Source organism: Hypomesus nipponensis, chromosome 18, assembly GCF_054491055.1.
Source record: "Hypomesus nipponensis isolate SF chromosome 18, ASM5449105v1, whole genome shotgun sequence".
Taxonomy (NCBI): Eukaryota; Metazoa; Chordata; class Actinopteri; order Osmeriformes; family Osmeridae; genus Hypomesus; species Hypomesus nipponensis.
In genome coordinates, this window is record NC_140378.1 from 7,756,401 (window position 1) to 7,776,616 (window position 20,216).

The following is a 20,216-nucleotide window of genomic DNA, read 5'->3' on the forward strand; positions in this document are numbered from 1 at the left end:
AGCTGGCTGCCTGCTTCCTATTAAGGCCCCCTTCCTCTAGACTGGGCCGGTCATCCTCAAGCACATATGGATCTCCTCAAACAGAGGCACTTGTTGCGTTTGGTTGTCTTAAAGAGGCCAGAGTAGGAGCCCATGTTTCTAACAGACAGAGGTCAACAGATTTCAGACTGGGGTTGTACACCTGTAGACATTTACTTCCAGTTCAGTGCCAGTCATCCTATGGACAGGGCTAGGCCACAGGATGTCATCATCTGTCTGCATGTCATGACTGGATGAGGTAACATGTCTAATATCAAAGACAATACTTCCCAGCTTTCAGAAGTAGTTGAATATATGCAGGCAGTGTAGGACAAAGCAAGCTTCAAGTCAAAGAGCATGCCATGGCTTCAGACGAAATATTCTACTAATGTGTCCAGGGAACAAGACAAAAAACTTTTCACCATGAGCAAATATCCCTGAACTGTGACACACACTTGAGGGAGGAGGCATTTCCCATTTTACAAATACACGGACACACGTACACACACACACGTACACACACACGCGTACACACACAGCTCAGCTATCTGCAAAAGTGTACACTGCAGTGGTCAAAGTTACTTCAGCTAGTTGTACACACAAAAGTATCCTCAAGGACAGTAACTACCGCTGGCTCTCAGGAAATAGCTCCTTTTGTCAAGTAAACATTCCACTGACAGGCAGAACAGCAGAGTTTTAACTATAAACTGCATAGAGTACTTGCACACCCCTAACCAACCCCTATTGAAATGTGCAATCTTTGTATTAACAAACCAGTACCAGCTTATGTCAACCTCAATTACATTACAGAGACAGAAACCCTGCAAGCACTTAGTACACTCACACCTGTTACTTCAGCGAAAATAACATTCTCAGGAAAAAAACTCACTTTCCGACGACAGAAAAAAACAAAACAGCTGACCGTATTGTCATCCGTCGTCAAACTGGTGTCTGTGATGGACGTAGAACAGATGTTTCCATTGAGAGGAACCGTCTAATCAATGTGGCCACGTGAGAAAATCGCACTCACCAGCTGGTCTCTGTCCACGCTATTCTAGTCAAATGTACTGAACGTAGTCTCAGGCAATACTGGACTGTGACGCAACCAGGCTTCCTATCCATAGCTTCAGGGAAGGAGAAGAGAGAGATAGACAGGAAGGTGGTGTACAAGACCAAAGAAGGAGGAAGTGAGAGAGGGAAAAGAAAGATCCATTTTGGAGCTAGAAATGGCCAGGACAAATTAGGCCTCCCTTTGACTGTCTATTTGGACACGAGATGTTCCACTTTGGGCTTGGAAACAAATCATTTGGAAGCCACCTTAGGTTTCAGGCTAAAGGGAAGAGGGAACCCTGGGTGGTGTTAGGGGACCTTGGGCTGTTGATATAAAAAACAGATGTGAGATATGTTGACGCTGGAGGAAAAAAAAAGAACAAGTTTGCCATCATCATTATCGCTGGCAGACAGCAGGGAGAGGGGATCAAAGAGAGAGATGGGAGAAAGAGGACACGGACAGAGGGAAAGAAGAAGAGAGAATCGGAGGGCGAGAGACACAGAGAGGGAGAGAAGACAGAGAGGTGGGAGAGAGCGAGAAATGAGAGAGAGAGCCAGAGGAGCCAGAGGAGCCAGAGTCCTGAGGCTAATTAAAACAGGGGACCAAGGAGAGGTCACAAAAACAGACTCGGTCCTCTGCTCTCCTGTCCCACACCAGCTGACTACTGAGTTGTTTAACAACCTCTCTGCCTGCATCGCTTCCAAGTTGGGTTCAAACTTAACTAGAAGGGACCTAGTAAACAAACGGAGTTACCGTTTACGGGCACACAGGCTGTCAGAAAAGAACCCAGTGCAAATCGACACAACACACCGACACCGATACTGCCACTGGTTCAGACATTCTGTTCTCTTTCCCCGCAAACTTGAGGTCAGAACTCAGACCCCAGCATACCAGCGCTGGGAGGGAGCAGTAAAGCTCGGCCGATCACTCACCTGCCGTAGACAAACACCAGCAGCTGCTGGGAAACAGACGCCCTCAGAGTTTCGATGGGAGAATGATAAATAGTCCCAAGGTCCAGAGGTTGGCGAGTGTTACAGGTTCAAATCCCCTCATCAATGAAAAGCTTCTCCGCTGCTCCGTCAGTGTGTGAGTGTGTGCGAGAGAGTGAGAGAGAGGGCGAGTGTATGGCGTTGCTAAAGCTGGAGCGCTCAGATAGAACCTGGGGCTAATCTGACACAAGAGAGGCAAGAATAAGCTTGAACATGTGAGGCACAGTCACCCACGCAGGCTTGCCTCTCCCTCTCCTCAGAAGTGAGCACACTTGTAGTGAAACACTTGTTCACTGCACACTTACTCAACGCTGGGCATTCCCCCCAGTAGCTTTCCCTGGCTTTACATCCATTCCATAGAAAAATAAGTTGAAGCCTTTGTCTGGTTTGGTGTAGAATCTTCTCTCTGTAGTTATTTCTCATTTCGACTCCTAACCTTCAACAGGATAAGCAAAGCTACAGATAGGCTACCCATTTTGTTTATGTTTTAAGAGCCCATTTTGTTTATGTTTTAAGAGGGTTGGGCGAGCCATAACGCCTTTATCAATATCAAGAAATACAAACTTTTATCAGTATATGGATATAATTCTCATAACTGGATGCTAGTATTGAGTGCATGAGACAACTCCCTCAGAGCAGTTTGTGATGGCAGATGTTCATCAACATGATCATCATTACGACAGCTCTTACTGTGCTGCCCCCGTCTACAAACACCGGGCCAGGACGCTTGTGGAGAGGTTCTTTGTACGCAACAGATTGGGGTCGTTTTTTCCACCCATCTCTCCACTGGAGGCCAGTCCTCAAAGTGTTTGACCCCTGCTATATTGGTCAAGGTTAGCCCCACTGGAGAGGACGCTAGCGCCAGTCAGGTGCCCTCTTCCTGTTATTCCCCTGTCTGCTCCCATACTGCTTCCTGTACCGGCTTCTCATGGGGCTCGGGGCTGGCGTCACAGGGACCTCTTTCCTGGGAAGACATTCCACCGACAGGCACACGACACTCGACCATCCATGTTTGTTATTGTTGGATGGAATTTAGTGTCTATAGTTATTGCAATTCTAAAGGTACCTATTTCACCATTTCACATGTGTGTACAGTTTTGTATTTCTGATTGTTACCCATGTCTAGTAAGGCTCGTCAGGTCAGGCCACTATGGTTATGCGATATGACTGGACAACAGTGACGAATGGAGGAGCTGTTTTCCGTGTTATAACATTTAAACAGAACTGACTGGGAAATTTCCGGACGGTAAAAGTAGGCAAAAGTTTCTGCGCACTAAAGTCCAAGAAAAAAAAAAAACATCTTGAGATCATCCGTGGAAATAACCGGGCCCTTCCTCAATCTGTGTATGGTAGCTGTTGATTGGCTAATAGCGGATGTCTACGTCTGTGTGGGTCTAGGAGGGGGGGGGGGGGGTGAGAGCTTGCCACAGCCTGTCGAGAAAAAACAGTGACACCGCCTGAAACGTTTTATGTCTGCTGAAGGACCAAACACCAAAACTCTCCCTCCCTCCCGCACAGCAGCCTGGCTGTAGCCTGGCTGACTCCACACTGCAGTGCTAGCTATTATGCTAGCACCAGAAGCATGCTTCATGGCTTCATGACAGACAACCATCTAACGTTTACATTTGACATTTCAATTGTATTCATTTAGGGAACACTTTCCTCCAAGGCTATCTGTAAATAGGACATAGAAAGTAAAGAATGAAATCAAGGATTAGAAGACCTTAGTTCTAACATTATATCGGTGGTTAGAGTCAAGGAACGGTCTGTAGGCTTATTTACCAGGCACAGGAAAAAATTACAAAATAAGAGTTCAAAATAAAAAATCTACCAGGCAACAATAATGATATCAACAACAAACATATTGAGTAGAGCATGGGCTGACTGGGGTCTGCTCTGGGGAAGAACTCCAGGCTAGCTTGAGCCAGGCTGAGATGGCCCATGCTAAGAGACAGAGGCAGGACATGTCCCTTCTCATCCTCAGCTGTCATGACCTACATCTTGGACAGCCACCAGCTAGGCTGCCCCTCTGCCCTCCATAGGTGCCACAGAGTCGTCACGATTGGCACTTTACATTAAGGTAACGTTAACTACCACGTAACTATAGCAAGTAGCAACACCTATTGTAAAGACACAGTAGGTACATAAGACTATGTATTAAGTGGAATATGGTATTGGTATCAAGTCTAAGCAGGATAGGTTATTGTATGAAGGCCCAGTATGGTGGAGGGGTGTGAGGGATAAGTGGATGTTGTAAAGGGGGCAAGTGAAGGTTGTGTCACCAAAACAAGGTCAATGTTAACATCCCCTTACTACTGAAAAGCCCAACCTGCCCCATACCAAGTTTCACTTGGATAATAACTTAGCCTACATGTACCTATGTAGTAGTTATGTGGTGTGTTGCCAACTTGCCATGGTCATAAATGTAAAGTTGTCTCTCAGTAAACTTCCCAGCCACACTACATAGGCCTACTTTGTTCTCCACAAGTGTCTTGTGAACAGGTCTCATTGACAGTCCAAGCTATCATTAGAGTCTGGCTGGTTCCTCGATTATAAAGTGCCACAGTCTTAAAGGAGTATCAAAAGGCACCGCACCAAACGGGTTATTTCACCTTGAAAAGTGATTAGCCTACTTTTCCTCAAGAATCCTTCTACCAGAGTCAGGGTCTGACTGCAGCATGTCAGTGCCACAGCTCGTCATAACAGCCCAATATCTGATCAGTTCATCCAGCAAACTTTCCTTTAGCCATGAGCTCACCCTTCCTCTCTCTATCCAGAAACCCCACTCAAAGACTCCCTCCAATTTCTCCGCACGAGTCATCAACCTGTTTGAGTGCAATTCAAGCTGTGATGAATATGCAGATGACTATCAACTGTGAATTACGTCGAAATGTTACTCCCCATACCAGAATGAACTGCCATGGCTGACCCTGAGGATGTTGGAGCAATTTGTGTAAACAAACAACGGACTGCTTGGAGCCCTGGCTTTGCTGATGACCACACACATGTATCCTAGTCCCAGCACATGTATCCTAGTCCCAGCACATGTATCCTAGTCCCAGCACATGTATCCTAGTCCCAGCACATGTATCCTAGCCCGAGCACATGTATCCTAGTCCCAGCACATGTAGCCTAGTCCCAGCACATGTAGCCTAGTCCCAGCACATGTATCCTAGTCCCAGCACATGTATCCTAGCCCCAGCACATGTATCCTAGTCCCAGCACATGTATCCTAGTCCCAGCACATGTATCCTAGTCCCAGCACATGTATCCTAGCCCCAGCACATGTATCCTAGTCCCAGCACATGTATCCTAGTCCCAGCACATGTATCCTAGCCCGAGCACATGTATCCTAGTCCCAGCACATGTATCCTAGCCCGAGCACATGTATCCTAGTCCCAGCACATGTATCCTAGTCCCAGCACATGTATCCTAGCCCCAGCACATGTAGCCTAGTCCCAGCACATGTATCCTAGCCCCAGCACATGTAGCCTAGTTCCAGCACATGTATCCTAGCCCCAGCACATGTAGCCTACTCCCAGCACATGTAGCCTAATGACACGCAAACGTACACATGCGTGCAAATATGGTTAGTTAGATAACCACAACTCTAAGGGGGAACTTTAAGTCTTTAGCCAGAGCTGTTGTCCGGCATCGTTGTCAAAGATCTTTTCAAACAGACACGGCATGTTCTTCATTAACCCAGAAGACTTAAAAAAGGAAGAAAAAAAGGAGGAGGGGGAGAAAGGACAGAGAAAATTAAAAGGATGCACACAACTGCTTTAAATAGTCCTCTAATCTGTCCGTGTCAAAGAGCTGGCCACTGAGCCTGGTAGGAGAGGGCAGAGGGCAGAGCAGCAAACTGAGCCTGGTAGGAGAGGGCAGAGGAGCAAGGAGACTTCAGCTCATGTCTCTCCATCAATACAGAGGCCATTACGTATGCACAGGACAAGTGATTTAGAGTAGGCTCCCTACATTTCGGATGGAATTAAAACTCAGGCCCTTTGTGAGGTAAGATAGGCTGCTTGTTAATGTGGCTGCCTACTGGGCAACTGGTTATGGTTGTTGTCATATAATTCTTTTGTATTATGAATGTCTGTATCTGAGGAATGGGACCACATGGGAAATGTGTGAGGAAAAGTACTGTGAGTAACACGTTCATGGACAACTGTTGACCGAAAGTACTATGTGATTACATATTTAGGAACTCATCCAGACGGGAATAATGTGCTTGAGTCATAGGATGGATAATGTTACCTATAGTGAAACCAAAACATCTGAAAGATTTTAGTCATCAACAGATACAGGTATGGTAGGAAAAGACAGTGTGTGGGGGGGTTCCTCTCCCTCTAAGCCACGCCTTTCTTCCCAATCCTTCCCTCTCTGCTCCGTCATCCAGCTGTTTGGGTCTGGAAAGGGGCTCGTTGTCATGGGAACCCACACCTTGTGGGCCCTGCCTGATCCTGTCCTGTTGTAAACAGATAGCCTAGCGAGCTAGCAGGGGGAATTAGCTGTGTGGTGGAAGCCCAGATCCTCGGCTCCACCTCACAATGGTCTCTTAACCAGCACAGCTCAAGCCCACAGTCACGCACTCTGTGTGAATCTGGTGTTTCAACCAGATTAAAGTCCCTTCTACCTCACGTAGACAACTCCTCAAACCGTGTGTGTGTGTTGTTGGGTGGTTACCTCACTTGGCAACACATTCAAGTATCAGGCCATGTAAAAGGACTGACAACCGTACATGTTGTGTCATGTGATGATTACACACTGGGGCTGTGAGTGTCCAGAACACCTGGAGTGATTCAGCTGAACTCCACTACAAGAGGCCCCTGAGCGAGGTGACAGACCCCCAGCCCTGGAGGACGCTGACAAGCAGCAGAGCAGACCTGAGGTCAGCCGGCCAACAGTTCCCTGAAGCCCAGCTCCGAAGCGCCCGAGGCTGTGAGGAGAGGGAGCCAGACCCGAGGGGGAGAGAGAGCAGCTCCTCTGCTCCAGGGTTTGCCTCTGCTCCGTGTTCGGTCTGCCAAAGCAAAGCTGTGTTCTAAAGGGATTGTTCGGGGGTCCTTAAATCCTCTTAATGTGAAGTATAAAAGTTTAAAGTCTCTCCTTCAAAGCAAGTTAAAGGCCTCCTTTGATGTGTTTACGACCACATGGGATATAATACACCATTATATGTTTATGTTCTAATGAAGCAGTTTGTACTCTATAGACTGGGCAGACTCGACACAGAGAAACAACATCACAGAGAACAAGAGGAGATGAGAGCTGGAATGTACTGTGCTACTGCCCCCTGCTGGACACTCATACACCCCCTACCCCCCCCCCCCCCCCCCCCAGAAAACTGTCACACAAAAGTATCTTGCAATACCTAGACATGCCAAAACTACCATGAACCGACCTCACTTTAAATCCACACCCGCTTATGTTTGTGGCTTAACTGACAAATGAGATCAGTCCACATATAGGTAGCCTAATCCAAACACAGGTAAATGAAAGGAGTTGGATTGGAGTGAAGGAGAGGTGGATGAACGGAGTTGTCTCACGTGGTTGAAAACAGCCTTCTTGTTCCCAGTCCTTCCCTCTGGCCTGGCCCAGTCCACAGCACCACTCACAAGCCTGGGCCTAATCTCCTTATGTAACGTCAGCCCGTGACCCTGGTCAAGGAGACAGGTGGCCTTGTGAGTCCCAAATGGGCTCCCACTGTGGCACGGGTCTCTCTCTCTCTCACACACACACACACACACACACACACACACACACACACACACACACACACACTACATACGCTGTGTACATTATCTGATTCTCTTGCTCAACTCAGTGCAAACAAATCCTTAAAGGCGGTGGGGGGGGGGGGGCTCTCGTTGTCTGTTTAATATAAGTGCGGAAGGATAGTGCTGCAGTGTTTTTATCTTTCAGGGAAAAGGGTTCTGGTGGGGGGGGAAGGGGGGTAGGAGGAGGGGAACCGCTCAATAACATGCAGCTTGGAAGGGGCTGAGAGGACAGTCAGGTTAAGCACTCCAGCTCTCCTCCAGCCTCAACTTTATTATTCTCCGTCGCGAGAGTGAAAGACTATATATAACCGCGTGGCCTTATGTTGTTTTATACTGCTATTCAATTTTCCACTCTCATTTCGCCCCATTGTTTCCACCCAGGGCTCTTTTGTGAGGGCACATGTGCACTTTGTCACCGAAACAGAACGGGAGGGGAAACCCTTGTGCTCTGACGCTCCATTGGTGTGGAGCAGTACCCCCTGCTCTGGTGGTGTGGAGCAGGGCTGGGACAGGGCCCAGTACCCCCTGCTCTGGTGGTGTGGAGCAGGGCTGGGACAGGGCCCAGTACACCCTGCTCTTGTGGTGTGGAGCAGGGCTGGGAGAGGGCCCAGTACACCCTGCTCTTGTGGTGTGGAGCAGGGCTGGGACAGGGCCCAGTACACCCTGCTCTGGTGGTGTGGAGCAGGGCTGGGACAGGGCCCAGTACCCCCTGTTCTGGTGGTGTGGAGCAGGGCTGGGACAGGGCCCAGTACCCCCTGTTCTGGTGGTGTGGAGCAGGGCTGGGACAGGGCCCAGTACACCCTGCTCTGGTGGTGTGGAGCAGGGCTGGGACAGGGCCCAGTAGCTCTGGCTTCCCAGCTCCACTGGCCAGACCCGGACGCTTCCAAACAACCAGTGGCTTCAAAGGAATCATATATTTCACAGTCTAGTGGCCAGACACACTCCCTCACACCCTTTATCACTTCAGAGAAGAAAAGAAGTCTGCTCCCTCTCTCTGTTTCTCCCCCTCTCTCTGTCTCTCTCCCTCTCTCTGTCTCTCTCCCCCTCTCTCACTCTGCAGTTGTGTAACAGAGGCTCCAGAGCCCAGAGGTCCAGTAGACCTCCCACTAGCGCTGTGGGAGTCAAAGACTTAAGGGGCCTTAAAGGGGCCTTATGGGGACAAGCTCAAACCAAACTGGACCTCTTGGGTTAAACCTGTCCAGTCTGCTAGACAGCCATTCCCTGAGCACACCTCGTGGGTTGGGAGGGCTCTTACCTTGGACGCCCGCCGGCGCTCCGGGCACTCAGGGTGCTGGCACACCACCCAGTCCTCCTCCTGGACAGGCTTTTCATCTGAAACAGGAGAAACACACCGTTAGAAAACGCCGCTGTCGCGATGAAAACACACAAAGAGAGTGAGTGAGAGACCTTACAGAACAATCCATTATGCTCTGTTATCAGGACTGAGAGAAAGTGAGTGAGCCAAGCAAATAATGCGAGGCGACTAAAATGGAAAGACAGGGAGGGGTGCGTGTTTGGGCGGAGATCAGAGAGAACTAACAGGGACCAAGAGACAGGAAGAACATGGAGGAAGTCAGAGGAAGTGATGTTCTGGTGCTGTGTTAAAGTACTGTGCTCTGCACCCATTCGCAAATCCTCACTGTCAAACAAGCATCCAGATCTATAGGACTGCTTTCCTTGTGCCCACGCTTGCATCAAGGGGATGATAAAAGAATGTGTTTATTTTTTTAAAGGTACACAGACAATAAAGAAAACATGAAGATATTCGGCACACCAATATTTGTCTGATTAATGAGGAGAACCACGACAGTAGAATGTGTGAGGGACAGAATGGAAGAGGGTGAGAGAGAAAGGGACAGAGAGACTAAGAGAGAGCTCGAAAGACTGAGAACGAGCAATAGGCCTAGAGAGAGAGAGAGAGAGAGAGAGACAGACTGAGAGACAGAGAGTGCCTGCCAAACAGACATGACAGGTCTGAACAGTAAGAACTGGCCGTGGTGTCTCGGCTAAGCAGCCAGGTCAGCCCACTGTGATGGGGCTCCCCATCCCCCCCCCCAGGGGTCTGCTACCGCCTCCCCACCATCCCTCACACACACCACTTATTACAACAGCCCAGCGAGCGCTTCCAGCCGGTCCAAAGCAGTTTGGTCGACCGAGAAACTGGCCGACGGGCTGAATTTATCTCTCTCATAGTGACTTCACCCACAGCTACACATGCAACCAGCCACAGGGAGACCCTGCTAAACGTCCAAGTTAGGTCATGAAACAACAGTGAGCGGTGGCCAGAGCCAGCCACTGGAAGCCAGTCAGTCACTGAGTCATCCACTTGGCTACAGCCTCACTTAGGGGTCAGGGGTCATGGAGAAGCAGGGGGAAAACTGTAATTGGTGCATACCACAGAGCTCTGGCTGGCCCCCTTCTGAAGCTGCTGCCCCGAATATGTCCCAAGGTCAACCTGTCTTCAATAACCTCATTAAATGAGAGTAAACATCAAATAAAAACAATAGTGCCTGTGAACTCTCTCACCCTTCAAAACATGTGATGATTGGAAGGGAACTTCCACGTCTATTTCCTAGTGAGGGGAAGGTAGACGGTAGACACAGGGCCCTATTCCTGCTTCCGCTCTGCCTCGCCCTCACACCCAGCACACCCAGCCAGTCCACACACAGCCAGCCTCCCCAAAACACCATCCATCCAGCTAGGCCCTCTGCAGTCCTGTCACAGCCCTCCCCAGGCTGTTCCCTCCTGCGCTGGGAGCCGGCCGAGACGCGCTCTCACCGTGGCCACTGCCAGCAAGCTGTGTGTTAAGGGCTGCAGTAGGAGGGAGCCTCCAGCTTCTTGCTTCTCCAGGACAAGCTGGGTGCTATTCCATATTGCAACAGCGTGACACGCTCGTTTCCGAGGATGCAGCAAACGTGGTTGTGCTGCGTCGAACATGGCTTGGTTGAGATGCACGGTGGGTTGCCAAAGGGTTTTAACGGGGGTCGGGCTTTCGGATTCCAACTTGACTTCCAGCACACTCTTTCACCTTCACACCCTAACTTGAACCTTGTGACACAACACTGCGGAATAGTTCAAATTTGTTCTTGTGTTTTTATCTTAAATATATGACGGAAACTAACCTGTCTGACCTCGGTTTTTCCATCTCTCCCGGTAGATGAACTGACATCAACTGTCCTCCTTACAATATCTGATCCTCTTCTTCCTCCACTCAGTCCAATTTGGCCCCTCCCCTCTGCCTCTCACTATCCCTCCCATGTCCCCCCCCCTCTCTCTCTCTGATGAACAGGAATCCCTGGACTCAGTACTGCTGAACGAGCCAAAAACAAAACACACGTGCACACACACAAACACACACGTGATCACAAACAGTGAGTTTGCATACTAAAAAGAGAACAGCACCCAACCCATTCCCGGCAACTGTCACTCTCCCTCCCTGTATGAGGAGCCCGCCTGAGGCCAAGTGACAGGTCACTCCCGTGGAACAACACAGGGGCCAATTAAGCTCAACCACGCCAACCCACTGGCACGCACAGACACAGGTGAATACAGACGCACCCACATCCACCCATGGCGTAAACGTTTCCCACTTCAGGGCCCGCATCATCGGTGACGTCACACCTCAACGCCATCCGTCTCCTCGCAGTATGACGGCACGCGTGACGTCAACAACCCTCGCCCCCCCCCCCCCCCATCCCCTCCCCCAACCCCCCAGACCCCAGGAGCACAGCTCCATGTTTAGTCAGGGAGAAGCCGTGCCAAGCACACGTTCAGCCGCCAGCCTTGAGCACGTTTTTATGTGGAATGTGAAGAACGTCTCTGCCTGCCTTCAATTTGCTGAGCTTCTTGCCATGGCACTTTGGGGGTCTGTTCTACTCTACTTTTTTTCATGCGAGCGTGACGTGAGAATGTCTCTCCTTCACCCCGTCTCCTCCGCCCCCCCCTCTCCCTCTCTCCGCCAGGCTGGTCACACTGTCTGCTCAGGAGGAGGTTATGCAACACTATCCCATGGAGGGCAGGAGACAGATGGCAAGCATGCAGGCAGGAGAGGACAACAGGCACCAGAGGGGGAGGCATGCAGTCAGACAGGCAGGCAGGGCGACAGGCAGGTAGTCAGGCAGACAGTCAGTCAGTCAGTCAGGGACAGACAGGTGGGTAGGTGGTCAGGCAGAGAGAGAGAGAGGGCTTCGAAGGAACAAGGTGCTTCTGCGAGCTGGATCAGTTGCAAAGCTCTGTGTGTATAAGCTTTACGCTTATTCAGCACATTAGTTGTCCCAATGCATGACAGGGCTTGAACCACCACTCCCCGCACCCAAAACAATTTTAGAAAGAAAAACATTCATTGGGAGGTTGGTGATGTCCTGTTACATGTAAAAGCCTGTCCATGAATTACAAACGCAGAGGTGTGTATGGGAGCAGGGTGAGTTTATTGAACCAAGGTCTTAGAAGTCTGCTCTCGTCTGCTGAGCTGGTCAGGTCTGGGTTGTGCTCGACACTGCAGCTGTTCCTCCTGCAGCACGCACAGTGGCAGTGGGGCCTGAACAAAGCCATCCTGCTCGTGTTGGTTTACCCCTGCAGTGGCACTCGCTCAGACACGCTTCGTCCCATGCTAAACACCAAGTGGAAACTCTCCCAGAGCAGGGTGACGAGTGGAGCAACAACAGAAAACGTTTTGTTCCACTGCTTCGTTTACGAAACGCGGACGAACACACAAAACTGGGTTAAAAAAACAGGTGACTGTCACCCTTGTTATTATATCCATTGAAAGGTGTTTACGTGTGAAGAAAAAAAAACTACCAAACAACTATTTCTGTCACCAGACAAGGTGGACATGTATTTTTAATCCAAGAAAGAGTTTGGTGTCTGTGGGCCTAATACTCTTATACCCGATTTAAGGAGGGGATTCCATGTAAAGTTGGAATACAGTAATTGGTTATTTAGACTCATTGTAATACAACCCAGTGTGTCAGGGCATTTTCTTTCTGAGCTATGGGATAACACGGCAGACAAGAGGCAGAAAGAGGTATGTTCCCTCATTACTGGACCTCAAGGCTTATTATGACCTGAGGAATGCCAGGGTGTAGGCTCCTCATTCTTTAGGGATAAAGGACATGGGGGCTGAGGGTGAGGCAGGAACTGAAAATGTGTCTCAGGCTCGAGCCAAGGCGGGGACGGAGTCCCGGAGTACTGGGCGTTCATCCCTCGTGGCAGAGCTAGGTCTGAGGCTTGAGCCTGACACTGATCCTGAAGGCTGACAGATTAAGAGGCCTGGGGTTCGGAGGCTAGGGGCTGAGGCATTGGTCGGAGCATAGGTTTGGGCTAAATATAAGGACGGAGGATGAGAGCTAATGCCTGGTCTGAGAGCGAGGCTTAGAAGCTGAGGTGGGTGCTGTCGAGGCTGAGACTACAAGAGCACAGCTCAGAAGTGTTTTAGGGGGGTAGCAGCTCCAGGCTTCATTACAGGGCCGGTGAGCAGGTGAGCATCAAAGCCCGGCTTTCCCCTCTCAGTGGCGTTCAGCTGCTCGCTCCGGTCTACCTCTGGAACACAGAGATCTGCTTCAAATGATTCCTTAAGGTGGCCAGCATCCAGGCAGACCTCCAAGACCCTGGCTGGCTGGCTGGCTGGCTGGGTATAGAAGACTGGATATAGTGCATTCCTGTGTCCAGCCCTCTGTGTTATCGCTAAAGAGGGCACATGCACCGGAAAGAGGGTGCCTGTGCCGTTGCCTGCACTGCTTCAGAGAGCACTGAGCGGAGACAGAGGAACATTTCAGTTCAGCTATGCACTTCTACTGTGGTAAATATTTCATCTCCACGGCACCGGCTCTCATCCCATCCGCTCTGCACTGCTCTCCATGCCAGGTCACTGAGTGTTTTCCACGGAAGAAGCTAGCAATGGAAAAAAAAAAGAAAAAAAAAAACGCTTTTCCATGATGGTGCTGAAATGCTGAGCGCAGATTCACTGATGTGTGTGAACCAGACCATCTGCAGATGCAAGTGTCATATGACAGCTTGGCAGAGATGGCTGATTCGTATGCATTATGTAGCATTGCAACCTTTATCATGTAATCATTCCATGATCACCTTACCATGGAATCCTGTCTGACTGGCTCCATTATACAATTGCTATGTTGAAAAGTTATTGGGCAAAGGCAATGCTCTGGGATCTTGTGACTTAAGAAAATACACTCTGAGCCATGTAATATGATATTCGTAACGTTTGGCCCCCTACCATCACACGCCGCCACCAAGTGTCTACTGATCCCCACCCCCACCCCCCTTCACCCCCCCCCCCCCCATCTTACCACACAGGTCATGGATGATGTCCAGGGAGGAGCACCAGGAGTAGCGCTCAGCCCCCAGCTCTGTCAGGGAGGAAGGGAGAGTCTCCAGCTCATAGGCACCTCGTTTCTTCCAGTAGAGGAACATCCTGACCACAGATCTTCTCAACGGCTCCGGTTAGAGCCCCCCTATATAGCAAGTCTCTCAATCTTTCCAATCCCGCTTCAACACTTTATGAACTTGTCTATATTTGACCACTTCTCTGCCTTTCTTGAACTCATCTCATTGACCACCTGAACAACTTGCTAGTCCAACTTTACTCCTGCCAACCACCATTAAGAAAAACAGCACCTGCAGAATGACCTCATCCAACGTAACCACTAAACACTTGCTTTGAACCTCCTCTCCAAGACCGTGCTCCCTGCTGTCAGAACAAGTGGGCAAAGAAAGAACTCAGTCTTTTCTCAAAATGGGTTTTAATTAGCCCTCCAAGGCAACCACTATTATGGTCCTGAACCGCATCAGATGAAGGGCTTCATAATGAACAATGACGTTAACACTTTATCAATGTCACCAAGAGTGGAAGAGGGAGCTGGTTCACCACCAGATCCGTGCTCCGACATCGAAAATAGATACTACTTCTTGTTAATCCACGACTGAAGACATCATCAGGGGTCCAGATAGCATTTCTGCCCTTGTCAACCTTGGTTATTAGTATTAAACTCAGCATGCCTGAGACAAGATATAGTCGCCCTCTATGCCATTTCTCAATACTAACACTGCCAGCACCGTAAACTGGCATACATCTCCTGAATTCACGTTTCCACACGTTTTATATTCAACCTATATTCGACCGTCATGAGGTATAAAACTTGTAATCTCCGTCAGCAAGGAAAACAATTGCCGTCCGTCTCCTTCCAAGAGCTTTAAGTTTCTCCATGGTAACCCTCTCCAACTCTCTGCAGCTTCTCTGTGAGACGAGCCTTTTGGAGTCATAGCCCGTGTGGGATCTTTGGACGATAGGGGGGCATTCGACCCACTCCATCAGACAAGTGTTGTATTCATACAGAGGTGAGGTGCATGCTGGGACTGGCAGCCCGGACCAATGGTTTTCAAACTGAGTGACACAAAGATCCCTTTTAAACAGCCACCTACACAGAAAGTTAACTTTCTTTATGTTTTGAGCTCACTGTAAAAGCCGGGCATATTTCTGCATTCATTAGGCTAGAACTGAGCCCTTCACAGCCACTGGGAGATTTATTCTTTTTTTTTTATGAAGGCAACAAGTCTGTGATGGCAGGCCTCAGCTATTTCTGCGGAGGTACAATACATGCATTGGGGAAAACGTGCGTGTGAGAGATAAGGCCCAGGGACCAACAAACAGACCCCAAGGAGACGGCAAGCTTCCCTCTCTGCGAACACAGACGAAGGGGTTAAACCCAGTCACATCCCAGTCTCTGCATAACAGTTCCCCCAATGTTGCTGAAAGGTTGCTGCACTGTTATTACATCTAAAACGGGAGAAGAAATCCTGTGAGAACGTACTGTGCTCGCCGGGGGAAGGGAGGGACGTCGACACACAGCCACCCAAATGTCCAATTTTGGGATAAGAAATGAGAGGGTCGGATGGGAGCCGGTCTGCTGCTCAGCTCTGGGCTCTGCAGACATATGGTAATAATCTGGAACAGATTTGAGTGCGCTGCTTCCTTTTAATGAAGAGACCAGTTGTGCAGCATGAGAACTGGGCCTATAACACAAGGGGCAATTTTCACCTACTGCTGAGACAAAGGAGCCGAGAGAAGAAGGATCTAAAGACACACTCCCTGTCATCCTGCCACCTTCTCTCAGGAGAACAGGTTCAGGTTTTGACACCAAAAGGAATAAACATTCATTACAATCTAGGCAGGTTTTTTTATTGAACCACATATCCAGGTGTCTTGCTTTAGGTGATATATCAAATCACAGTTTCACAGTTTTAGTATATCTATTGCGCTGCATAAAACATCTACTTCTATCGATATAATGCTGATGATGACAATAGTAGCCAGACAGACTATCGCCTCAATGACCCTGCTCTGCAGTAGGATCCCACTCACTGTGGCTACTGAGAAAGCAGTGTTTGATCAAGTAGTGGAGGATCACTGAGGGACTGGAGGAGCGAGCGTGCCGGAGACAGAGTGTGCGAGCGAGAGTGTTGACAGAGGGAGTGCAGTCGGAGGCTTGTGCGTTCCCATGCAGAGGGAGGGGGGTTTGGGGGTTATATTTAGCAAGGTGGCCCATCACACCGGCAAGAGGTTAACCCTTGCTCATCAGGCTAGAAGCAGCATCGGAGCCTGTTCCTTCAGACTGGGGAGACTGGGGATATACGAGCCTGCTTGATATCACAGCCAGAGCAGTGGCGTTGCATCCGTCGACAAGTTCATTGTAGTTTCTCAGATCTAGACTTGTGTCGAGGGGGTGGGGGGCGGTGTGCAGTAGGGATGGGCTCGGGACTCATGGTCCCCTGGCCTTTGTTATCCTTCTACATCACTGAGCATGTGCTGTATTGTTCAAAGACAACGCAACGGGCAGTGGACATTGGCACAGGCTGGCAAGCCACTCCTCTCCACTCTGGATAGAAGACCTTCACCTTGCAGAACATCCCTTGTGTGTGTGTGTGTGTGTGTGTGTGTGTGTGTATCTTCATCCAAACAATTGCTATCAAACATGGAATTAAAAAGTCCATCCATAAGCACTTAAGATGGACAAACAACTGTTGTGGTTTTCTAAGGCTTGTTATAAAGAATCAGTTAATTCAAATGGAAGGGTTGAAATGACAGAGGGTTTGCCCTACAAAATCTCACAATAAGAGACCCAGTTGCAGATATCAAAACACTTATTCGCTGAAAATATAGGTATTGTCATCATAAAATAGGGGTATTATGTTCATAAACAGTCATTTGGGCAAGGTGGGAGTTGTGTGTGAGAGGGACACTCAAAGGTAAACATTATCTCGAGTGTTCTCCCACTTAAAGATGCTGTGTGTGCATGACCTCAGTATAGCCCCTCTAATCAAGCTCCAGACTTGAGAGCACACCACACATCCCCTTTAACAGGGTGTGCTTTAGTACAGAGGAAACTGGGAATGGTGATCATTACGGTTAAGAATTAGGCTGATAGTCACCAACTTGACAAGAGTGGCAGCTCAAAAGCTATCTTGTTTGACCAGAAAATAACCCAACGTTTGGACATTAAACTGACCACATTGCACCAGTCCGATACACAATTCCTAGCGCTTCATTCCAAACTCTGAAACGGCGGAAAGCTCATATCGGCTCTCCGAAGCGAGGGTGCAGTGTGTAAACAGTTGCTCAGTCTTTGTCCAGCGCTGTATTCCAGCTGACTGTGAACAAGGCAGAGTCTCCCCCTCAGGTTGAGAAGCAGTGCACCATCTGTAATTTGAACCCAACATCCCCTCATAACAAGTCCATAGCTCTAAAGCACTGCTCCACTAAAACAGGGCCAATAGCTTTACAATCATGCGAAGAGAGGGTGAGACCTGACGATGGACGAACACTGGGACAGTATCGGCTCCTGCACTGCGCTAGCCAACATGTGTTGTGTGAGCCCTTATGAAAGAGTGCAGGAATATAAGATAGGGAGAAAAGAGGCCTCCAGCTGTGAGAGTAGGTTTATGGCAATGACATCATCTGTGCCCCCTGACCCAACTGGGGAATGATAGCTCTTCAACATGAAGGGCATGCTTTCAGGGTACCTCAACATTGCATCAATCATGCAGCATACTTCACCTCTGAGCTGAGAAACCATCAACAATGAATTTAAATTGTACCAAGTCTGAGCCTGTTTCATAATCATGCTATTTCAGGGTTCATGCACTTGGAAAAAAACGATACTGATGTCTGAAGAAATACACTGGCAGCCACAACAAACTCTAGGGGATCTAATCAAACCAGATGGGTATGATGTAGAGAAAAAGCATTGAACTGAAACAGTTGCCAATGGTCAGTGGCCAATAAGATACAGTGATGAGAGAGAGAGAGAGAGAGAGAGAGAGAGAGAGAGAGAGAGAGAGAGAGAGAGAGAGAGAGAGAGAGAGAGAGAGAGAGAGAGAGAGACAGACAGACAGACAGACAGACAGACAGACAGACAGACAGACAGACAGACAGACAGACAGACAGACAGACAGACAGACAGACAGACAGACAGACAAAACAGCTAAAGAAGCAGGAAACTACAGGAAAGTAAAAGGGAGGAAAGAAAAAGGAAATTGCTATCAAAAAAAGTGGAACAATGGAAAGACAGTCCAAAGAAGGAAGCTGAAAGCGGAATAAGACATGAACCAGACACGGACTCATCAGACACACACACGATTAAATCAGTGTGCCAAGACAGGCTTAAGTCTTACGGCCTGGAACACTGACCAACCACCACAATGCCCCCTTAAGGCCATTCTGTACTATCCCACATACTAGGTTCAAAGTGACATGACCTGGTCGTCAAGACAAGTAGCTATTCAACCAGCCTTTTTTCATTTTCATAATTAGGTGGATCAATAACTGCAGTACATGGGCATGTTGTTCTGAACCAACTGAAACACCAAAGACTGAAAACATGACTACTGTCACCTTTGAGTGTATTGCTAGTCCGGACTGGCTTTCCATGATTCAGACAATAACTAATAAATTTACTTTCTAACAGACTTTTTTCATGTTATTATGGACAGAGAACAGACAAGACATCTGGCCCCAGATTAAGCTGGTGTGTTTAAGACAAGCTTAAGACCCTGGTGGCCTGTGAGACTGAAGGCTTCCAGACTCAACCAATTAGACTGCTCAACTTCAGCTCCAAAAACACTGCAGCTCACTGTACAAGGTACCGACTTATCTGACAGTCGATAGGATTGCACGTCCAAAGGCAACAAATGATTCAAGAGAATCCTTGAAAGGAGAGTGCATTATACTGAGCAGAAAGAGTAAAGAAAAAAGTCGGAGTGGTGTCATTTATGAATCATTTATCTACCTTATGACTGTGTAGGAGAAATAGCCAACAGAGAGAGCAAGTTTGGAAAAATCAATAGTAATGTGATTTAGAAGCCTCTGTATCATTCTCCTCATTCAACAGAAGTTATTTCCAGGCTGTCTGATTGTCTGGGTTCTTCTGACAACTCAGACATAATACTTCAGCCTCCTACTGGGATGATTCTTTCTCCAGGTCACTTGCCAAGGACAGTTATCGGCTTTAGGCACTCTGTTAGCAAGGTGCCTGTGACGACTCGTCTGACTACTGCTTGTGTTTACATCCACATCTACTCCACTGCCCCATGTCTTTTTTAACCAAAGCTCCAAAACGTTATGTATCTTATTTATAAAGTCGCCATTTTTATAAAGTCGCAATTCGAAAAGGTGACAGAGAGGGTGATAATATGAATAAGTGGTGTCAGATACTTACTGAGCCGTAATCGGAGACCAAGCCAGCTCCTCGGCGGTGACTTGTGTAAAACTGAATTCATGGTCCACTTGTTAGGAACCATAGATGCATGTAATTCGTCCTTATCGATGACAATTCCCTAATGCACAGGTAAATTGCTAGAAGAAAAACGTTTCCCGTGATAAGTCAACTATTTCTATAACAATGTGTCCATACTCCTCTTATTCTGCCAGGTTGGTAAACTTCTATTTTGCTCTCACAACATTCATGAGAGAAAAAAGGAGTGCGTGTGCGCGTGCTAAATACTCTGTAGCGATGACAAAGCTGGAAACACTCAACAAGGACAATGGGGTGAAAAGTAGCCTTCAAAAGTAATGTGGCTTACTGGCCACGGATCAGGTCATTGTAGAAAACAAATGCCATTTTACAAAGCGTGGAGAACGGCTAGGACAATAACCTGTTGCTGGCTGTAACGCATTCTCCTCGACGACCTGAACCGAAAATATTACTCCAGCAGGCTGAGCATACCTTCTCTTATCGGCTCTGAATTTACGATATGCTTCTCAATCGCCCATATATTCTAGCGCTACAATTTTTTCTTTCAAACTACGATTAAATGCTAGAAGTTGGCACCGTTATTCTCCGCCCTGTCCCGTCGTCTGTCGCTCCGGTTTTC

At 48.5% G+C, this 20,216-nt stretch overlaps 1 protein-coding gene across 1 annotated transcript in view; it reads right to left on the reverse strand.

Annotated features, from left to right (window-relative positions):
• Positions 1-20,216, reverse strand: part of plekhg5b (pleckstrin homology domain containing, family G (with RhoGef domain) member 5b) — a 44,917-nt gene extending 24,701 nt beyond the window's left edge. The window contains 2 exon segments of the mRNA XM_084680851.1: positions 9,088-9,164; positions 19,562-20,216. Coding sequence (XP_084536977.1) covers positions 9,088-9,164; positions 19,562-19,643 — 159 coding nt within the window. The 5' untranslated portion in view covers positions 19,644-20,216.